The 18,786-nt window shown below is 36.4% G+C and overlaps 4 protein-coding genes and 1 long non-coding RNA gene across 7 annotated transcripts; all 5 read left to right on the top strand.

Annotated features, from left to right (window-relative positions):
- The first annotated feature begins 5 nt into the window (after positions 1-5).
- LOC140987189 (protein S40-6-like) lies at positions 6-2,248 on the top strand. 2 transcript variants are annotated; one of them, XM_073455601.1, is made up of 3 exons: positions 6-1,016; positions 1,109-1,184; positions 1,303-2,248. In XM_073455601.1, exon 3 carries the CDS (start codon positions 1,557-1,559, stop codon positions 2,085-2,087), a length of 531 nt encoding a protein of 176 aa, XP_073311702.1. In that variant the 5' UTR covers positions 6-1,016; positions 1,109-1,184; positions 1,303-1,556; the 3' UTR covers positions 2,088-2,248. The 2 variants fall into 2 exon arrangements, with proteins under 2 accessions (XP_073311702.1, XP_073311701.1); XM_073455600.1 differs by having other exon boundaries at positions 6-1,184.
- Positions 2,249-2,984: 736 nt separating this feature from the next.
- On the top strand, positions 2,985-5,194 carry LOC140988930 (uncharacterized). Of its 2 annotated transcripts, XR_012177396.1 has the most exons (4): positions 2,985-3,146; positions 3,290-3,374; positions 3,552-3,683; positions 4,842-5,194. It is a non-coding gene; the product is annotated as an uncharacterized lncRNA (long non-coding RNA). The 2 variants fall into 2 exon arrangements; XR_012177395.1 differs by having other exon boundaries at positions 2,985-3,374.
- Positions 5,195-6,953: 1,759 nt separating this feature from the next.
- On the top strand, positions 6,954-11,451 carry LOC140988905 (arogenate dehydratase/prephenate dehydratase 1, chloroplastic-like). Its single transcript, XM_073457994.1, has 11 exons — positions 6,954-7,653; positions 8,171-8,238; positions 8,326-8,418; positions 8,507-8,707; positions 9,025-9,105; positions 9,166-9,261; positions 9,800-9,877; positions 9,945-10,034; positions 10,131-10,198; positions 10,760-10,841; positions 11,075-11,451. The coding sequence occupies exons 1-11, from the start codon at positions 7,392-7,394 to the stop codon at positions 11,129-11,131; spliced, it is 1,176 nt and encodes a 391-aa protein (XP_073314095.1). The 5' UTR covers positions 6,954-7,391; the 3' UTR covers positions 11,132-11,451.
- A 1,159-nt stretch (positions 11,452-12,610) lies between these two features.
- LOC140988904 (glucan endo-1,3-beta-glucosidase 1-like) lies at positions 12,611-15,338 on the top strand. Its single transcript, XM_073457993.1, has 4 exons — positions 12,611-12,980; positions 13,086-14,366; positions 15,015-15,042; positions 15,130-15,338. The coding sequence occupies exons 1-4, from the start codon at positions 12,914-12,916 to the stop codon at positions 15,269-15,271; spliced, it is 1,518 nt and encodes a 505-aa protein (XP_073314094.1). The 5' UTR covers positions 12,611-12,913; the 3' UTR covers positions 15,272-15,338.
- Positions 15,339-15,573: 235 nt separating this feature from the next.
- On the top strand, positions 15,574-18,694 carry LOC140988903 (uncharacterized). The gene is made up of 4 exons (XM_073457992.1): positions 15,574-16,455; positions 17,346-17,506; positions 17,594-17,704; positions 17,931-18,694. The coding sequence occupies exons 1-4, from the start codon at positions 15,717-15,719 to the stop codon at positions 18,522-18,524; spliced, it is 1,605 nt and encodes a 534-aa protein (XP_073314093.1). The 5' UTR covers positions 15,574-15,716; the 3' UTR covers positions 18,525-18,694.
- The last annotated feature ends 92 nt before the right edge of the window (positions 18,695-18,786 follow it).

The following is an 18,786-nucleotide window of genomic DNA, read 5'->3' as shown; positions in this document are numbered from 1 at the left end:
TATTCAAATTGGATAAGTGATGGATTTCTTTGTTTCATCGTAAACTTGATTGTTCTTTTAATGTTGTATGTTCTCAAGAAGTACTCATTGACCGACTCTAGGACCGCGAAGGCGGGTTTTATGGCTATATTATATATAGCTTTTTATGTTTTGACCAATGATCAGTTTCGATCTCCTTTATTATGTCTGTTATCTCGTGAGTCTAATGTACATTAAAGTTGCAACATATTGAATGCAGCCTAAGGTTTACTTTCTTCTTCTCTTTCTAGCCAATGTGCGGGGAGGGGATTTGATATTTCAACTCTTACTTTACAAAAAGAAGCCGCGCCATCCACTAGAAAGAACTTGCTGTCGGCTGATATGAAAACATCCACCTATAATTTTAAATTAAACTAAAGAATTCGATTTCACAACTTGTTTTTTCTCAAAATCCACGGTGAAAACGAACACTGCACAGTTTTATGTCAATTGTCTGCAGAACTTTCACATTGGCGTTTCTCGATAAAGTTGAGCCTCTATCTACTACCTCTACTGTAATACATGTATCTGCTTTTAGTACAAGCGTAGTACCCTGATGGGGGCTTAGTTGTCATCATGGCTTGGATAAGGTTTACAGAAATCAGTGAGGTTAGCTGGGATCAATCGTTTTCTTCCACATTTCCCAACAAAAATCCAGCCTTTTTTGAAACTTATGAGGAACTTTTTATGTAATACAATTAAACAATCCAGACACGATACATTGCGTATATATATGTATACATATATATATAAACTTGAAAACCGCTTTCGGAAAATCTTTATATCTATAACACCTATTTTTTTACCAGAAGGGGAAAAATGGGGTCTTGACATATATTTGTTTTTATGGGTTCATTCAGAAAGTCCCAAGGAATACAGTGACCCCAACTTCTCTCTCTCCTTTATATCGTTCACATATTTTCTGTGGGCGTTTTGGACTTTATTCCCGTACAAGAAAAAACCCACCTTTCAGATTCAACCCCCACTGGCAGATAAGAGTTAATCAGTCCACAGAGTAATCATATTGAAACTTATATTCTCATTTTAAAGGGCCATTACTTTTAATTTGTTTCGGCAATTTTCTTTGCAGTTCCTGCCTTGAAGGCCAAAGAGAGTTAAAGCTGCTGTCACGTATATCCCTCGGGATTTTGTCTTTTTCCCGTCAGGTGCTGCAACAGACTCGTTTTTCAAGTTCTTCATATCTGTATTTTTCTTTGGAAGTTTGCTTTAGTTACTGTGAATTTTACACGATTTATCCCCATATTATTTTTTTCGCCTTTGGAGGGCTAACCAATCACCGGAAAGAAGTGAGTTTTTTTTCCGAGTTAATTAACCAAAGGTATGATTGATTGTTCCTCATCATATCCACTTTACACTTGCAAGCCCACCGCCTAGTTCCTCTCATATAAAGTGAAAGACTCAAATAAACGACCTGCTTCTTTGTCTACATATAATTACTGGATTTGTTGATTCGAGTTGCATTTCAAGATTTCGCTCCCACTGTTTTGGCACTGGTTTTTGCAACTTGTAGCGGCGGCATGGCAGATTTGTATGGTGGTAGAAAGCCATTATTTGAAGATGAAGATCTTCAAGAAGAGGAGGCGTGGTATCTGGGGAAAGCAAGAGAAGATTCGAACTCAAAAACCCGAGGGAACCACTTTTCCGGTTCATCATCAAATGCATGGCGCGACGCCGCTCCGCGGTCCGTTAGAAGGGCCGGCGGCGGCGGACCCTCTACGGCATGGACGGAGCCTCAGCAGTCATCAGCTCCTATGGACATTCCGGATTGGTCCAAGATTATGAAGAGAAAGTCTAACAAGAACTTGTGGGATGATGCATCTGGTTCACATGACAATGATGATGATATGGGATGGAAGAATCGCCATGGTTTAGTCGACGAGGACGATGGGAATGAAATGGTCCCACCACATGAATATTTGGCGAGAAGGTTTGCTGGTACTCAGATTGCTTCCTTTTCCATGTGCGAAGGTGTTGGAAGAACTCTCAAAGGAAGAGACCTCAGCAAATTAAGGAATTCCATTTTAACCAAGACTGGATTTCTGGAATGATATTTTTTTGAGTCTCAGAAAAACAACAATTATTCGTGATTTTTGAAAAATATAAATTTTGCCAAACATATCCCTGATTGACTAGTATTATCATTATCCTTGCATGATCAATCTCTTTCAGCAGTAACAAGTGAAAATGTGAAATGTTCCTACCCTTTTTTATTTTTGTGTTATATTCTATGGTGATTTGATTTTTATGCTTTTTATTGATTTTGTTTTCTTAAAAAGTATTTTTAGTGATTTTATGATAATCATTTATGCACTCAATTGTTCCAGAGCATAATTTTTGGTTGTCAGACTGCCTTTCCACTTTTTGGGTGGTAATATAAAATGTCTATATATATATATTCAGTATTAAAGAAATAAAGGGCAGGCAGGCATAGAGATTGTGTGAAAGATTTTTGTTTTGGGCTTTTGTCTGTGTTTCGAACTACATTTACCGTTTACGCCATCATTCTTCCAGTACCAGCCTTTGGCTTGTGTGTTTTGTTTTGTTTTGTTTTTCTTTGTTTGACGGTTAAAGATAAACGATAACATATATGATAATTATAGAAAATTTTCTTGAGGCTAGACTTCTAAACAAAGACATCTTGTAGAATTGGGAAATTTTTCGCAATAAGAATGATGAAATATTTTTTTCCAAAATTAAGACAACTGTAAAGTTGTTCCATGAATTCCCGACAATCCTGTCGTGCTCTATTTAAAGCTTCTCGCGCGGCTAGACCTTGATGTCTAGTCTACTTACAAATAGCAAATACTCTAATATGAATTGGATAATAATTACTTATTATTCTCCAAAGTCCATAATCTTTGGCCTCATGCAGTCATTTGTTTAATAGTAGTATGCTACAGTTTATTACACGGAATTGCACGTTGCAAGTGCTTAATACGATGGAATTCAAGAAATTTGAGAACGATACAATGTTTTCATGTTGACATTAAAAAATCAAAAATCATGTTTTAGGAATTAGGAGTATAATTGGATGGAGTAGAGCTTCAGCCTCAGGAGGACTATTCTCTGCATATTTTGAGCCACATTCAGTAAATCGAATCATGCAGGTAATGACTCTGTACATGATAAAAACATCCAATTTTCACCTGCATTAGTAATCTGCGGGATGTTAATTGGATAAGATGCGGGGGAAATTGATTCTTTGGTATATACGATTACATGAATTCTGTAAATTTACCCATGTTTATAGGCATATGGGCACACCATCGGTTGGCACATGAGGCAACACTCAAACCAGAATAGCTTAATTGATTCGGGTTTTCTAGTTTAATATGGTAATCTATCTTACTTCTCATCTGATATCTCTTTCTTATAGAGCTATGATAATCTGCCTATATCGAAGATCATTGAATTTGCTTAATCTTCAGTTCAGAAATAGGATACTATAATTGCCTTCATCTTGTTGTCTGTGGGAGTTACTAATGTTTTGCTATTGTGGTTTGGCTGTACAGTGCCTAGGAATAGAATAAAGGGGATCTTTCTGGGAAAGGTTGTTGCTCTTTTGAAGTGGATTTTAATGACAACACCAAAAAGATACATTCTTTCACCTACCTCTACGCTTCGTTCAAAAGTTGGAGGAAGAGGTGAGTAAATGCGTTGAGAAAAAATTTTGCACTTTTCTTTGTTTTCCATTTTTTCTTTGTATTTTTAAATCTCTTCGCATTAAATGAAACAACCATAGTGGAAAAAATAGATATGTAGGGAAGTATAGCAACTTGAAATTTAAAACTTTGCGAACTGGAAGCTGCCGTAGCCCGTATATGCTTCTAGTAGCGAAGAATCACTGGTGCACTAGTTTTTTGGTAAAAAAGAATCTTAACTCTTGAAATGAGGCGTCTGTGCTGATTGCAGTGCTGTGTTTGCTTGATCAAATGGGATTATAGGCAGAAGAATGTACTTTCCCCATCTGTTGTACTTAACTATGCGACAATGAAGCCGATTGTGAGGTGTTTACCTGTGACATTCAGCAAATAACTGTTTATATAAAAATAGAAGCTAGTTTTCAGAAACAACTAGGACGATATAGTTGAAGAAAAACAAACCAGTAACTTATTAGTCCCAGTATTTGAATTGCATGCAGAGAGAAGAGAGTGATATGTAGCTAGCTGTACAAGTATCTTCTTGATTTTGTAATCACGATATTGGCACGGCTCAATCAAATAATCGAGCTCTACATTGATAGAACGACGGCTTTCTAACTGAACTGCACCAATATCTCGTGTTAGCATTCCAGCAGGCTTACGTCACTATGCTATTCTCTGTCTTGTCTGGCTTATAGATACCCCACTCCAAATGTTATTTATCATCTCATAGACAACAGAAGACACTAAACACAGGTCATTTGGTTTTCAACCAGATGAACCATGGATTCTCAGTTAAAGATTATGGGTTCTTCGACAAAGAATTAAACCTTTATAAAATTAAGATCATGTAACTCCATGAAATGCAACAACTATGTATAGGAGGAGATGGAAATAGAACTAAGTTGAAATGTGTGCATTGGGTGGGGGTGTGATTTACAGAACAGATGTAGGAAGGCATTGAATTTGCCAACAACCCAAGAACAAAAAGGAGGGTATATTTACTCAAAAGTTAAGTAACAATGAAAAGCTCACTGGAGCTAATCTGTAGCCTTCAATATGCATTTATGAGGTCCGGAAAAGTCTTGCTAGCACCTGCATTTAAAATTTCAATTTGCAATAGTTAATCCTTAGTATTTCCTCTGTTTCTTGGTTTTGAAGGTCACATCTTTACTCAAACACCGAATTGTTTCTGTGAAAGACAATGTAATTGTATCTACAATTGGATTGGACCATTTAATTTAAGAGTGTGTCTGGACCATTTCATTAATTCCTTCCATCCGAGATGAATTGTCACCTTCACCTCTTCTACATATTTTTGCACCTTGGATTCGGTCGTGGGATTTAGCGCTGCACTCTTGTTGCAAACCGATGCCGCATGCCTCCTTCATCCTTGGATTGGACAATTTCGCACCCCTACATGCTGCTTCCACGGGAAAACAAAATAGTGAACAGCATTTAATTTGCTTTGCCCCACGTTTCATGCCTAAATTTAAGGAGCATTGATTCATTTATCGCACACTAGCACGACATTGAAAACACATCATTATGTATACCGAGTATTTGATGAAATGTTTATATATATTATTCAAAAAGTTTTATTTTTTTATGAAAATAATATTAATTGGTTTATACAGAAAATAATGCAAATTATTTAATTTAAAAATAAAAAAATAACTTTACATCACTTGGTACTATCAATATACAGCTCAAATTTTATTTAGAATCAAACTTGATATATTCTAGGAACCGATCTTGATGGTTTTTCAAGTTTTCGATTTTCCTCTCGGTGATCTTGAACTTGATCTCATATTCACGTATATGTGAGATAAAGTTGCGTGTATGATGTTGAATGTGAATTTTTCATTTAAATAAATTTGTATTTAAAAAACTGAATAATTAAAACATAATTAAAAAAGTACACATAATTAAATTTTAGAAATTACACGTGATTTAAAAAGTGGACAAATTCCAATATGATGTATGCATTGTCATGGTTCTTTTGAAGCTTGTGGTAATTAAAAATATATACATGATTAAAAAATACATATAATTAACTTATTATTAATTTTTTATACTTTTCTGATTTATTATTAAAATATTTTTTGAATTTTTGACAGTTTTTTATTAATTTAAAATCATTTTTTAAAATGTATTAAAAAATAATAGAGGTTGGTAGTTGATCTTAGAGATACAAATGAACTAAATCGTTCGGAAGTTAGTCACTAGTCAAAGCTCGACTCGATAAAAAGTTCGTTCGAGATCGTTCGTTAAGCTTATCGAGCCGAACTCACACTTAAGGTGTTCGGCTCGTAAGCTTGTGAGTCTGTTTGCGTGATATAGCTCGACTAGTTTTGTTGGATTTTGAGTGTACAAGAATAACTTACATCGTCTCACATAGAAATGTGAGTATAATAGAAGTAATTGAAAGAGTATAAAATGAGAATCTTATATCCTTAAATTCACATATCTTAATCGATCTTTAGACCAAGAATGCTCACGAACTCAAAAACAGTTAGAAAATGATATTCTATTTTTTTTTAATTAATAACTGTTCCACCCAGTAAGTCAAGAAAAGAAATAAGTCAATTCAAAGACATAAATTTTCAAACATTAATACTTATTAATTTTAATATTTAATTATATAAAATAATATTTTTGTGTGGCACATGTAAAATACTAGTTAAATAAAAATAACAATGTTGTATTTTTTATTGTTCACACACAAAAATATCATATCGAATTAAAAAAAAAAGAAGATATTTGCATGGATTTGCAATAACTTAAAGATCAGTAATTGTGGACGGTTGTTCGGTGAGAGCTGTGTTCCATTAATGGCTAACACATATTTAAACCGCTAGGGGCCGTATGGTTTTAATTGCCGCAATTACGTGACGTCAGAGGATAGCTGATGATGTTCCATTATCAGACAATAACTCCTAAACTAAAATAAAGAAATATATATTCGAATTTCTAAGAATTTTAGTTTTACCTTCAAATTTTATTTTAATATATAAATACATATTACAAATATCTATTTATTTTATATTTTATTATTATTATTATTATTATTATTATTATTATTATTATTATTATGTCCACGTCGTGGTTAAAATTAACGAATAGTCTATTAAAAATTGAGGATGCCTTGTTAATTTGGAACCCTAAATTAGATTATATATATAAAAAACCATAAATTAGTATTGTAATTTTTCTTAAAATTAAAAATTTCTTTAAAGAAAATTATTAAATTAGTAGTGGGGCCTCGCAACGGCCAAGACGCAGATGATCACCGACCAGCTTATCCCTTCCTTAATCCTCCGCCGCACTCTTCCGCTTCAAGATACAAACCCCAACCCCCACCCTCCATTCCCATGTCCACCTACCCGCACTAGCGCTCACGGAAATGTACACGTCGATACACACGACGAGTATAAAACGTGTAACCAACACTCTGTCTACCTACTTCTCTCTTCTTCTTTCCTTGCCTGGTTTTCAAGATTTCCCACCAAATTATTCAACATTCTTGTTGCTGGAGTTCAAGAAACCGGACTTTTCCGATTGACTACCGGTGAAAAGTTCAAAAACAGATCTGGGAAGAGAGATTCTTTGCAATTCCGTCAACACTCCGTTGGTAATTTTATGTTTCTCTCATGAATTTTGTTAATTTGAATACAACACTTTGGATTTGGGTCGGGACATAGAAAGTAAATGGCTTTGAAGGCTGCGCCGATATTGGTTTCTGGTTTTAATGGCAAGAAGTCCACCGCGTGTCCTCAATTTGGCGTTTTGGATTCCTTGCATAGGCAGTCTACTTTCTTGAATTTGAGGATTCAGAGGAAATGGGAATGTCTGTCTCACAGGGCAATCACCCCTGTGGAAGATGACACACCCTCAACTCCTGCGGCTGTTGAAGGGCCCAATGAAACCCCTCTTGCTGTGGGATTTCATCATGATTTAAATTCTCTTCCAAGTAAGTGCATCCCATTTTTTGTGTTAAACTAATTTCTTGCGTACAGGTTTGTTCGATTCGTTTCAAAACCTCATTCTTGTCAATGGCGGAATCAGACTGACAGTTTGTGTAATTTACGATTTATTAGTGGAAAACATGTGATTTTGACCATTTTCTTTAATGTTTTCGGTCCAGTTTGTCAGTATAATCTTGGATGGATAGAGTTTTCCGCGGACTTCTGATTGTAATGTTTATCTGATTTTAGTTGAAATATTGCTTTTCAACGCTGATTCTAATCATGTTCACGCGCCTATACTAGAGAAGACCGAGCAAAATGATGCCACGGCATCGACAATTTTAATATTAAACGCAGAAGTTGTTTCCTTCTTGAGCCAGATTGATCCTCGTTTTTGGGAATATTTAATTAGGGATGATGAATATTGAAGTCTAGGATTATGTGATCTGTTTTTCTGCATCGATGGCCATTTTGGTTACACTATTTCTTTGCATGCACTAAATAAATTATGTTCAAATGCAGAACCTTTGTCTGCTAGCAACTTTGTTTCTTCTTCTAGTGATGGCTCAAAAGTTCGTGTTGCGTATCAGGTAATGTTAGCTATAATTCCATCCATAACTTTGCTTGGATTTGTATATTTTTATTCTTAGATTAGAAAGGTCTACTTGCCTAAATAGGGGATTCCAGGAGCATACAGTGAGGCTGCTGCATTAAAAGCATATCCTAAGTGCGAGACTGTTCCTTGCGACCAATTTGAGGCTGCATTCAAGGTAATGATACTTTTCAACCTATCCTTTTACTTTGTTTCAATCAAGTAACTTTCCTTTTGCCTTCACGTTGCTGAGTTCTATTTCTTAGGCTGTTGAATTGTGGTTGGTCGACAAAGCAGTTCTTCCTATTGAGAATTCTGTTGGAGGTAGCATCCATCGGAACTATGACTTGTTGCTTCGTCACAGGCTTCACATTGTCGGGGAAGTTCAGTTAGTTGTCATTCACTGCCTTCTAGGTTTGCCTGGGGTTAGAAAGGAGGAGCTAAAGTGCGTCTTGAGTCATCCACAGGTGATAATTTCTTCATCTTTTCTACATTCATGAATTCATCTGCTTTGGAAAACTCTTCAAAATCTTTGGTTGGGGTCAAACAAGTCAAGTGAGGTAATAATGGATTCCACGATTTGCTGGAGTTATTTCATTCCTTGGTTTCATGTTGAAGATAAAAAATTTTCAAGTAGGCAGTGCAATAAAAAACCATAAAAAGTCAGACTCTTGTATCGTGCAAGGGAAATTTGTTCTTTGTTTTTTTTTCCTGATTTACATTCGATAACATGTGCCATCTGTTTCCCTGAATTTAAGTAACAAGTTGTCGACTATGGTTTCAGGCCCTTGATCAGTGTGAGATGTATCTAAACAAGTTGGGTGTAACCAAAGTTAGCGCAGATGATACTGCCGGTGCTGCTCAGGTGCTCTTTTGAGATTTTTTTTTCCAAATTTTATTTGATTTAGCTTTGACACGATGACAGATTGTAGCCTCTGAAGCTTTAAGAGAGACTGGAGCAATCGCAAGTGCTCAAGCTGCAGAAATCTATGGACTTAATGTTCTTTCCGAAAGAATACAGGTGAGGTTTTGGTTTAGAATCTTGTCAAACAAGGCCCTTTATTTGAGCCCTAGTAATGTTTTGTTTTCAGAATTCTACGCAAAACTTTTGAACTCTGATCTTTGAACCCAAAATTGATTGGTTGTTTATTAGCCTATGACACACACACACACACACACACACACACACACACACACACACACACATGAGCGCACTATTAATTTATTGCTACTGGAAATCAAGACAACTGTTTTGCTTGATGTTACTTGTTTGTGTACTTATGGAATCTTCTGCCAAACAGTGCATGCACATGAATTGTTTGATTGGAATGGGATGAATCACGATGAAGATGAAATAATGAGATTTGATCATGAGCTGCTGATATTGAAAGTGGAACTCAGTTTTTAGATGAAAAATTGACGAGCACACCATAAATTTTCTTTATCTCGCCCACTTCATTTGTTCTTTACTTCTCCCACTCTTATATTTCTGCGATTAAAATAATAGACGACTATGTCACAAAATCCAGTAATAGTTACTTATGTGATCTTCCAAACAGGATCACCCAGACAACATTACCCGATTTCTAATACTTGCAAGGGAACCTACAATCCCAGGAACAGATCGACCTTATAAGGTATTATTTCTTGAATCAGTCTCTGACTTTCTGTTGGTTGATCAAACAATTCAATCTTTCTTTATAGACTAGCATTGTATTCACTTTGGACGAAGGACCTGGAGTTTTATTCAAGGCCTTGGCAGTCTTTGCTTTGAGGGGTATTGATTTGTCGAAGGTAGATTGTAGTTGTGATTTTATTTGCAGTCCTTGTGCCTTTTTCCTGTTTATTAAAATATGATAATTATACTATGATTTTAATGATAATCTACAGATTGAGAGCCGGCCACAGAAAAGGCGGCCTTTGAGGGTCGTTGATGATTCTAATAGGGGGAGTGCCACGTGAGTAGCGCTTTATTTATCTAACTACAAACTATTGTCAAGTCATGTTGTCATATGATTATGCTCTTAGTACTAGAAAATTGTTGGCTCAGCTTCCTGAGCTTTTTAAGATTATTAATTTCCAAGAAAGATCTTGGTTGGTTTGATGTCAATTTGGCGCTTAAAAATTGGTTTATATTCAAATTTTTATTTGTCAAACACAAGATCTTGGTTGGTTGTGTTTGGCAAATAAAAATTTCAAATTGACATGTGCAAATGTTTTTAATCCCCAACCATGTTATTTTTTTTTCCCCTTCATTGCTATGTGCAGCGGGGAGTGGCTGAAAGCGTGTTCATTTCTCATTGCACATTCCATTTTCTGTTATAGTTCTCTCGTACAAACGCATTAAATATGTTGCTCATCCTAAATAATGGCTAATGAATATCATCAGTGATCAGAGTTATATGTTATGCAATATACTCAGTAATCCTATTATTTCATTTTGACATTCTAATCACTTACCTATCTCCTAAAACTTAACATCATTCTCTACATGGAAATGACGTAAATCCCAATTGCAGATACTTTGATTACCTCTTTTACATTGATTTTGAAGCTTCAATGGCTGAACCTCGCGCCCAATATGCACTTGGCCATCTTCAGGTCTGTATTTTACATGTGTTGTTCGTTTTCTGCACCACGTGCAAATAACTTGATTGAATACAAGATTGGTAAACAAAGACAACATTATGGTGGCGTCTCATTGTTAGTAAACTGCTTAATCCAAGATTTTTTGTGATTGCTCTTCTCGATGTTCACATTAGGGGTGTGAACAGTTTTCCAGTACTATTCAAATGCTAAAAAAACTCGTGTGTTACTGTTGTTTCATGATGTAGGAATTTGCAAGGTTTCTTCGAGTTCTTGGTTGTTATCCAGTAGATACAGATCCATGAAAATCTGCCAAGTTGCACCCTAAATTTTCAGCGTCGACCACATTTCTATCTTTTTTTTTTTGAGTTGGACTTTCACCACATTTCTAATGATGGATAACAAGACAGAACATTTAATTACCTTGTACAATGTGTATGTGCTTGTTTCACCTTGATGGCGGCTATCAACGCGATCGTTTAAGTTTGGACCTGTAATTGTCTACTTTGCTTCGTAGAATAGCGTCCGTTTTACATTTCTTCTGTTTTTGAATCACAACATACTCGAAAGTTCAAATGTAATAGATCAAATCAATTCTACATGCTCATTCTTGAAATGTTTCTCACCCTAACGTTGTAATGACTTTTTTTTTTTCCAATTATGTCAATACGTCAGCCATGTTACAATATTAATTAAAATTTTACGAGAGTTTAGGAATTTGTATATGGTAGCCAATCCTTTTTACCCGGAAAAAATGAGCTTCTGAAAGTGATGTATTCAATTTTCTCTTGTTAAGGTCGTGTAATCTTCCAAGTTTGGCGTTGGTGTGAGTGTGAAATCTTGGACATAGTCTGTGAAGGTAACGTGCAACACGTTAATTGAATTTCTAAGTATCAATCATTAAGCTATTGGAAGTTTTAAAAAAAGTTATTAAATTTGTAGATTATGAAAGAAAATTAAAATTGTGTAATGTTTGAAAAATTGACAAGTATAATAAATAATAGATTATAACGATAATTTGTTTTTTAATAATAAACAGTTTTGTAAAAATAGAATTAATTTCCAACTAATTTTTAGATTTCAATTAAAATAAACAAAAAATTACGCAAAATTCGGGTTTAAGCAAACACTCTTTCGTTGTTTTTAATCGTGAAACTTTTTTGTTTACGCGAAAAAACTATATTTGCTACGTCAAAGCCTTCTCTAGTTGGCGTTAATAAACCACACCTTTCCTTAAATAATACTTTATATTCTCCTTAGTCAAATGAAATCTCAATTATAACCTCTCACTGGGCGATATGCTATATAGTTTAAACTTTAAAGACAGGTGAGTACTGAGTGGGGTGGGTACGGTACGCTATATCGTACCGAACTACGGTACCGTATATCGTATCGTAAATATCGGTATGAAATTTTTTTATACCGATACTGATACCGTAAATTCGGTATACCGAATGTTCAGTATACCGAATTTTCGATATGAAAAAGTTCATACCGGATATCGTACCGACACCGAAAATTTTGTCGGTATACCGAAAATATATACCGACATTTTTTCGATATACCGAACTTAAATTTAAAAAAAAATAATAAAAAAAAATATTTTCGGTATTTCGGTAAAAAATATTTACTTACCCACACACACATATATAACTTTTTTTTAAGAATAATATTATTTATTTTATTTAAATCGAACACTTCTTTCCTTGTGTTCGTTTTTACCTGTTTGACCTTCCATTTACTTTATAGAAACTGTTGGAACTTTATGGTGTAACCCACCAAACTACCGTTTCCATTTTGTTGATCAAGAATTTTTACTATCGGCCCAGGAGGACATTATAGTCATTTGGGATTTCGGCTCAGTATCCGAATCTAGCCTACTCAATGCCATAGTCCACTTTCTTTCACCAATTCTTCATCGATGCTTCTTACCTATCTTACACTTGAGCCCTGCAGTTCGCCAACTCGAAACTACCCTTCTTTATTTTTAATTCTTTAGAAATTTCAAATCTGTAGAAATTTACAAACTAAATGCCGTTGGTCTTGGCTGGTACAGAACCAGAAGATGATTCAAGAAACCATTTTTAATGGAAAATCCTAAGCTCATCTTCTTCTTTATTCTTCTGAGCACTCTCCTATTCGTACTTTTCACAGGTTAGATGATTATTTGATTCGAAGTTCAATTCAAGAGACTGATTTTCTGTTGTTATATTGTGAACAAAGCTCATGGATGTGTATTATTATTCTCCCTGTGCGCAGAAATTAAGGCGCAGCGAAGCAAAGATGAGCCATATATAGGAGTTAACATCGGCACAGATGTGTCAAATTTGCTACCGGCTACAGATTTAGTTGCTTTTTTGCAGTCGCAAAAGATAACACATGTCAGGCTTTATGACGCCAACGCTGAAATCCTCAAGGCGCTTGCTAATACCAAGATTAGGGTCATTGTCAGTGTGCCCAATAACCAGCTTCTTGCCATTGGCTCCTCCAACGCCACCGCCGCCAACTGGATTGGCCGCAATGTGGCGGCGTACTACCCTGAAACTCTGATCACCGGCGTGGCAGTTGGGGATGAAATCTTCACCACCATTCCTAGTTCAACACCTTTGCTCATGCCAGCAATTGAGTCACTCTACAGTGCTCTTGTGGCTGCAAATTTGCATACCCAAATCAAGATTTCAACTCCTAATTCTGCTTCCATAATTCTTGACCCCTTTCCACCTTCCCAGGCCTATTTTAATCAGAGCTTCAGCCCTGTTATTACCCAGTTACTGCAGTTCTTGTCCAGGACACAGTCACCTTTGATGATGAATTTGTATCCTTACTATGTGTTTATGCAGAATAAAGGGGTTGTTCCTTTAGATAATTCCCTCTTCAAGCCATTAACACCCTCTAAAGAAATGGTTGATCCTAACACATTGCTCCACTACACCAATGTTTTTGATGCCATGATTGATTCTGTGTATTTTTCTCTGAAGAATCTTAATGTTACTGACGTGATCGTTCTTGTTTCCGAAACTGGGTGGCCTTCGAGGGGGGACTCGAAGGAGCCTTATGCTACGATCGATAATGCGGATATGTATAATTCGAATCTGATTAAGCATGTTATAGATCGTATTGGGACGCCTTTGCACCCCGAAATTACTTCTAGTGTGTACATATATGAGCTGTTCAACGAGGACTTGAGGTCACCCCCTGTATCCGAGGCCAATTGGGGGTTGTTTTATGGGAATTCGACGCCGGTTTACTTGCTCCATGTGTCGGGGAGTGGCACATTTTTGGCTAATGACACAACAAATCAAACTTATTGTATTGCCACTGATGGTTTGGATGCAAAGACCTTGCAAACGGCTTTAGATTGGGCCTGTGGACCGGGGAGGGCGAATTGCTCGGAGATTCAACCAGGGGAGAGTTGTTACCAGCCTAATAATGTTAAGAATCATGCTTCATATGCATTTGATAGCTATTATCAAAAGGAAGGGAAGTCCTCTGGATCTTGTGATTTCAAGGGTGCTGCTATGATCACGACAACTGATCCTAGTAAGTAAATTCACTTCACATTACTGATATATTTGCTTGTTTCACTAAAGAAATTCAGGGCATTGTCTCTATTTGGTATGTATATTCGATTCATGATGCATATAGTATCAAGCTGTTGTTGGGTGAGTATATGCACTTCATGTTTCTTTTATTATAAAAAGAATGCTTTTTGTGATGAGAAAAAGTGTTTTGTTTTATTCAGCATATTGTTCTGTTTGACTGTATACTGAGGATATGCTAGTTTCTTGAATATTTTTGGTCAAGCATGGCATGATTGTGTCACATCGGATGACTCATGAGCTGGTTACATGAGTAGACTGCATCGAATGGAGAATAAGTCATGTAGTGTTTGTTAATTAGCTTTTGTTTCATCCATGAAAAGTTTGACGTTTATTCTAAGCCTTCGACTAGCTTCCGAGGCCAAGGTTTCCTACTTCAGGAGAAAAACATTCTCATTTGAAACTAAGGGAAGGAAAAACAGTGAGGCAAATTCTTCAAAACGTTTTACAAACAATAATGTGGATTCTGTTGTTTTCACAGTAGTAACTTTTGTTTTATGATAATAGAGAATTTGTCGCGAAGCAGCCACGTGTGGCTCCACTTGAACTATAACCTGAACCATTTTTTTTTTGTGGGGATGTTTTGCAGGTCACGGGAGTTGTATATTTCCTGGAAGGTATGCATGATTCTACGTCGCTTTATTCGTACTCTATTGTCTATTCTTCTCCCATTTCCCAATGATTTCCTCTGTTAATGGATGCAGCAAGACGATAAGCAATAAGACCAACCAGGTTGTGAACTCAACACAAGCAAGTGGTGGTGAGGGAGTTAGATTTATTGGCTTTCATTTCCAGATTTTATGGTGCTTCACTTCTTGTCTCTTTTATTATTCATTCCTTTCATGATAACAATGTATAGGTGTATTAGCAAATAAGCTTTTGCTTTAGGGGAAATAATTAGTTTTGCTAGTCATTATTGGACTGCTATTATGTGGATGGGCTCATGGGCACCACTGCTTTGGAAAATTATGTTGGAACTTGTGAATCATTCATTGAAGGATAAATTATTTTCGCCACTATATTTATATATATCAGTTCCAATAATGTCTATGTATCAATATACAACTAATAAAAAAAATTATGTGTCAAGATAAGGATATTTCAATACACTAATAAATAATGAAATATATATCATATAATATTTTTTAATTTGTTCTTAATTTACTGAAAATAAATAGAAGTTGCCCAGAGAAGGAAACAGGGAAACATATAGGCAGCACTTCCGAAACTACGAACCTAAAAGCTTGTCTTGAAAAGCGGGACTAGCGATGGTTTCGGTTTCAAATTCGTAATGCTTTCATTGCTTAACTTAGTAAACCCAATCGTCGTCTCGCCCCATCTCCATCGTAAGGCCCGAAACGTTTCAAAAACCCTGTATTCAATCGTAAAAACAATGTCTTGGACATGCTCCAAGTGCACATTCAAGAACCCAGTTTCGCAGAAGTTGCACTGTGAAATCTGTCTCTCCCCAATACCACAGTCGCTGTTGACATCATTATCGATATCGTGTTCATCGAAGCCTAAGTGGGCATGCGCCGGCTGCACCTTCTTGAACCCGTATCGGAGCATAACCTGCGAAATATGTGGCACCAGGACTTCGGCTTCTCTGTTATCCACTCTCGAAGTGGACGATGATGATCTTGATCAAGGTCTTCTGGGTTCTTCCATTGGCAGCGTTTTCTTCCCCTTGAAAAGCTGTAGTAGTGTCGAGAAAGGAAAGAATGGGAATGCTTGTTTTGGAAACGATGACGCTGGTTGCTCTGGTCAGTTAAAGGATGCCGTCTCGCCCTCACTGCGTAGCGATATTGGTGGTCTGGGAAGCAGGGAGAGCCTAATTGTGGATAATGGTGTTAATAGGAGAGATAACCCTGGAGAGGAAAAAGGCTTCTTGCCGGTAGTTCACCCTTGCAGTAATAAGAGGAAAGATCGGGATGGCTCAAGTGCGAATGACGGCGGCGGTAGTTCAGGTGGTTCTTCTGGGTTTATGGCTGTGAAAGCTGCAAATGAGGTTTTGGAAGTAGAATCATCTGGTATTTGCTAAAACTTTTTTTATGAATCTTAATCTCGTGACTTGCTCTTTCGCTGTGAGTCTTATTCACATGCCATTTACTTTCTCAAGGCTTAGTTATCGTTTGAATTTCACATCACATTCTGATATTAAATGATTATGGGTCGATTCTATATTTTAAGTTTGATATACTGAATGTATTCAGTTTAAAATGCATGCATATGGGGGTGTCTATGTCAGTTAATTCGAGTGGAAGCAGCGACATTTATGCAGTGGTCCATTGTATACAACGGGCTTCTGCGAGTTGAGAAGCATTGAATCTCATCTCTACGCATCAGTATGAAATTAGCGTGTCAGCTTTTGGAATCTCATGTCTCTCGAGACACATGTAAATGGACGCGACATTTCTTATGAAGGATATCATTTTGGCACCTTTATAATGAGGTTCACAGTTCTAAATTTTGTAATTGTTTCCAACACACAAAACAACAGAGAATAAACTGAGGGAACCTGGTGTACAGAGATATTTTGTATCAGTGAATACACAGTTGAAATAATAATGTTGGAAGGTTATTTACTAATTCAGCTTTTATCTTTGTATATTATGAAGGGATTTGGTTTTGTTGTGTAGTCTTTTTGAAAATATACTTGGAACTATGTCCTTTTCGTCAAACCACATCATGGAATGTAGCAACTGAATAATTCAACTTCTGATTTCGCTACTCCCTTTTGATAAATTGGGTAGAAAATTGTCATTGATATTAATTAATGGGATGCAAAAATAATTGTGTGCCGCTCTTGCATTGGGAGACACACTCTGCAGTGGTCTCACTAATTTGTAGACCGTGTTGCTTCTTCCATTTTCCCTTGTTTAGCTAGAATGTGGAATTATAACATCAAAATCCTGTGCAGCAATGCTAGTTACAAGTGGGACTAATATGGCTTCAGAATCTAAAACATGGAAGATTTTAAGTTATAATGTTTGGTTTCGTGAAGATCTTGAGATGCATGGGAGGATGAAAGCGTTGGGCAACCTTATTGAGCTGCACTCACCAGATGTTATATGTTTTCAGGTTTTCTTTCCTTGCGTATTATTTTGATTTCATAAAATCCCATTCTTTCTCATGTTTCTCACAGGTTGTGCCTAAGTACTTCTGCAGGAGGTCACCCCCAGTTTCTATAAAATTTTCCAGCAATCGAGTTGGTGGAAGGAGTACCGGTGCTCAATTTCAAATGGTATGGAGTTTCCAGGACCATATTTCTGCATGCAGGTGATCCAAAGAAGAAATTATTAAATAATCTGTAGGCAGGGAACTCTACTTCGATTTTTGATGCTGTTTCATGTTTCATATAGTCATTAAATATCCTTGCCAAAAATATTTTGCTTTGCTTGTGAGTTTGATCCATATTACCAGGAACTATTAGGACTAAAATTTCAGTTTTTCATTTTGTCATACTATGAATTGAGGCACACTTATATTGATAAATCTTTTGCAGTTATGTAAACTGACTGTTAAATCCTATAGCTGCAAACCATTCCACAACTCCATCATGGGGCGGGAACTTTGTCTTGCTGAGGTTGAAGTGCTGCCAGATGTAGCACTGGTTGTTGCTACAAGCCACTTAGAAAGCCCTTGTCCGAGTCCACCAAAATGGGATCAGATGTTCAGCAAAGAACGTGTAGATCAAGCCAAAGAAGCTATGAAGTTTCTTGATGAAAATATAAACGTGATCTTTTGTGGGGACATGAACTGGGATGATAAATTGGATGGTGGTTTCCCTTTAGCTGGTGAATGGATAGATGCCTGGACAGAGCTACGGCCTGGAGAAATTGGATGGACATACGACACAAAATCAAACAAGATGTTGTGTGGTAACAGAACTCTGCAGAAACGTTTGGATCGATTTGTTTGTAAGTTGAAAAATTTTAAGGTTGGGGAAATTGAAATGATAGGGATGGATGCTGTTGAGGGTCTATCGTATATCAAGGAAAAGAGAGTTAAAGGGCAGGTCACTAAGTTGGTACTTCCTGTTTTACCCAGTGATCACTATGGACTTCTATTAACAATCTGTCACAACATATCTCAGTGATCCAACTAAGAACTTGTGCCTCATCAGAATCGATGTCGATACTTCTCTTGTGCCTTTTTGCATTTTTTTCTCTTATTGCTATTTGAACTCTGAATGCATTTTTCCTCGACTGTTTTCCCCAGTCCTTCTATGGAATGAAGAGATTGTGTATATAATGTCATTTTTCTGGCTGTTTTCTGTAAAAGTTATTATGATGATACATCGACTTAGAGTTAAATTGTGAACGAGCAACACGACAAGGAATCAATTCAAACTCTTGGCA

The sequence above is a fragment of the Primulina huaijiensis genome, chromosome 11, assembly GCF_012295235.1.
Source record: "Primulina huaijiensis isolate GDHJ02 chromosome 11, ASM1229523v2, whole genome shotgun sequence".
Classification (NCBI taxonomy): domain Eukaryota; kingdom Viridiplantae; phylum Streptophyta; class Magnoliopsida; order Lamiales; family Gesneriaceae; genus Primulina; species Primulina huaijiensis.
The sequence above is the reverse complement of the archived record's forward strand: the minus strand, read 5'-3'. Positions and strand labels throughout refer to the sequence as shown.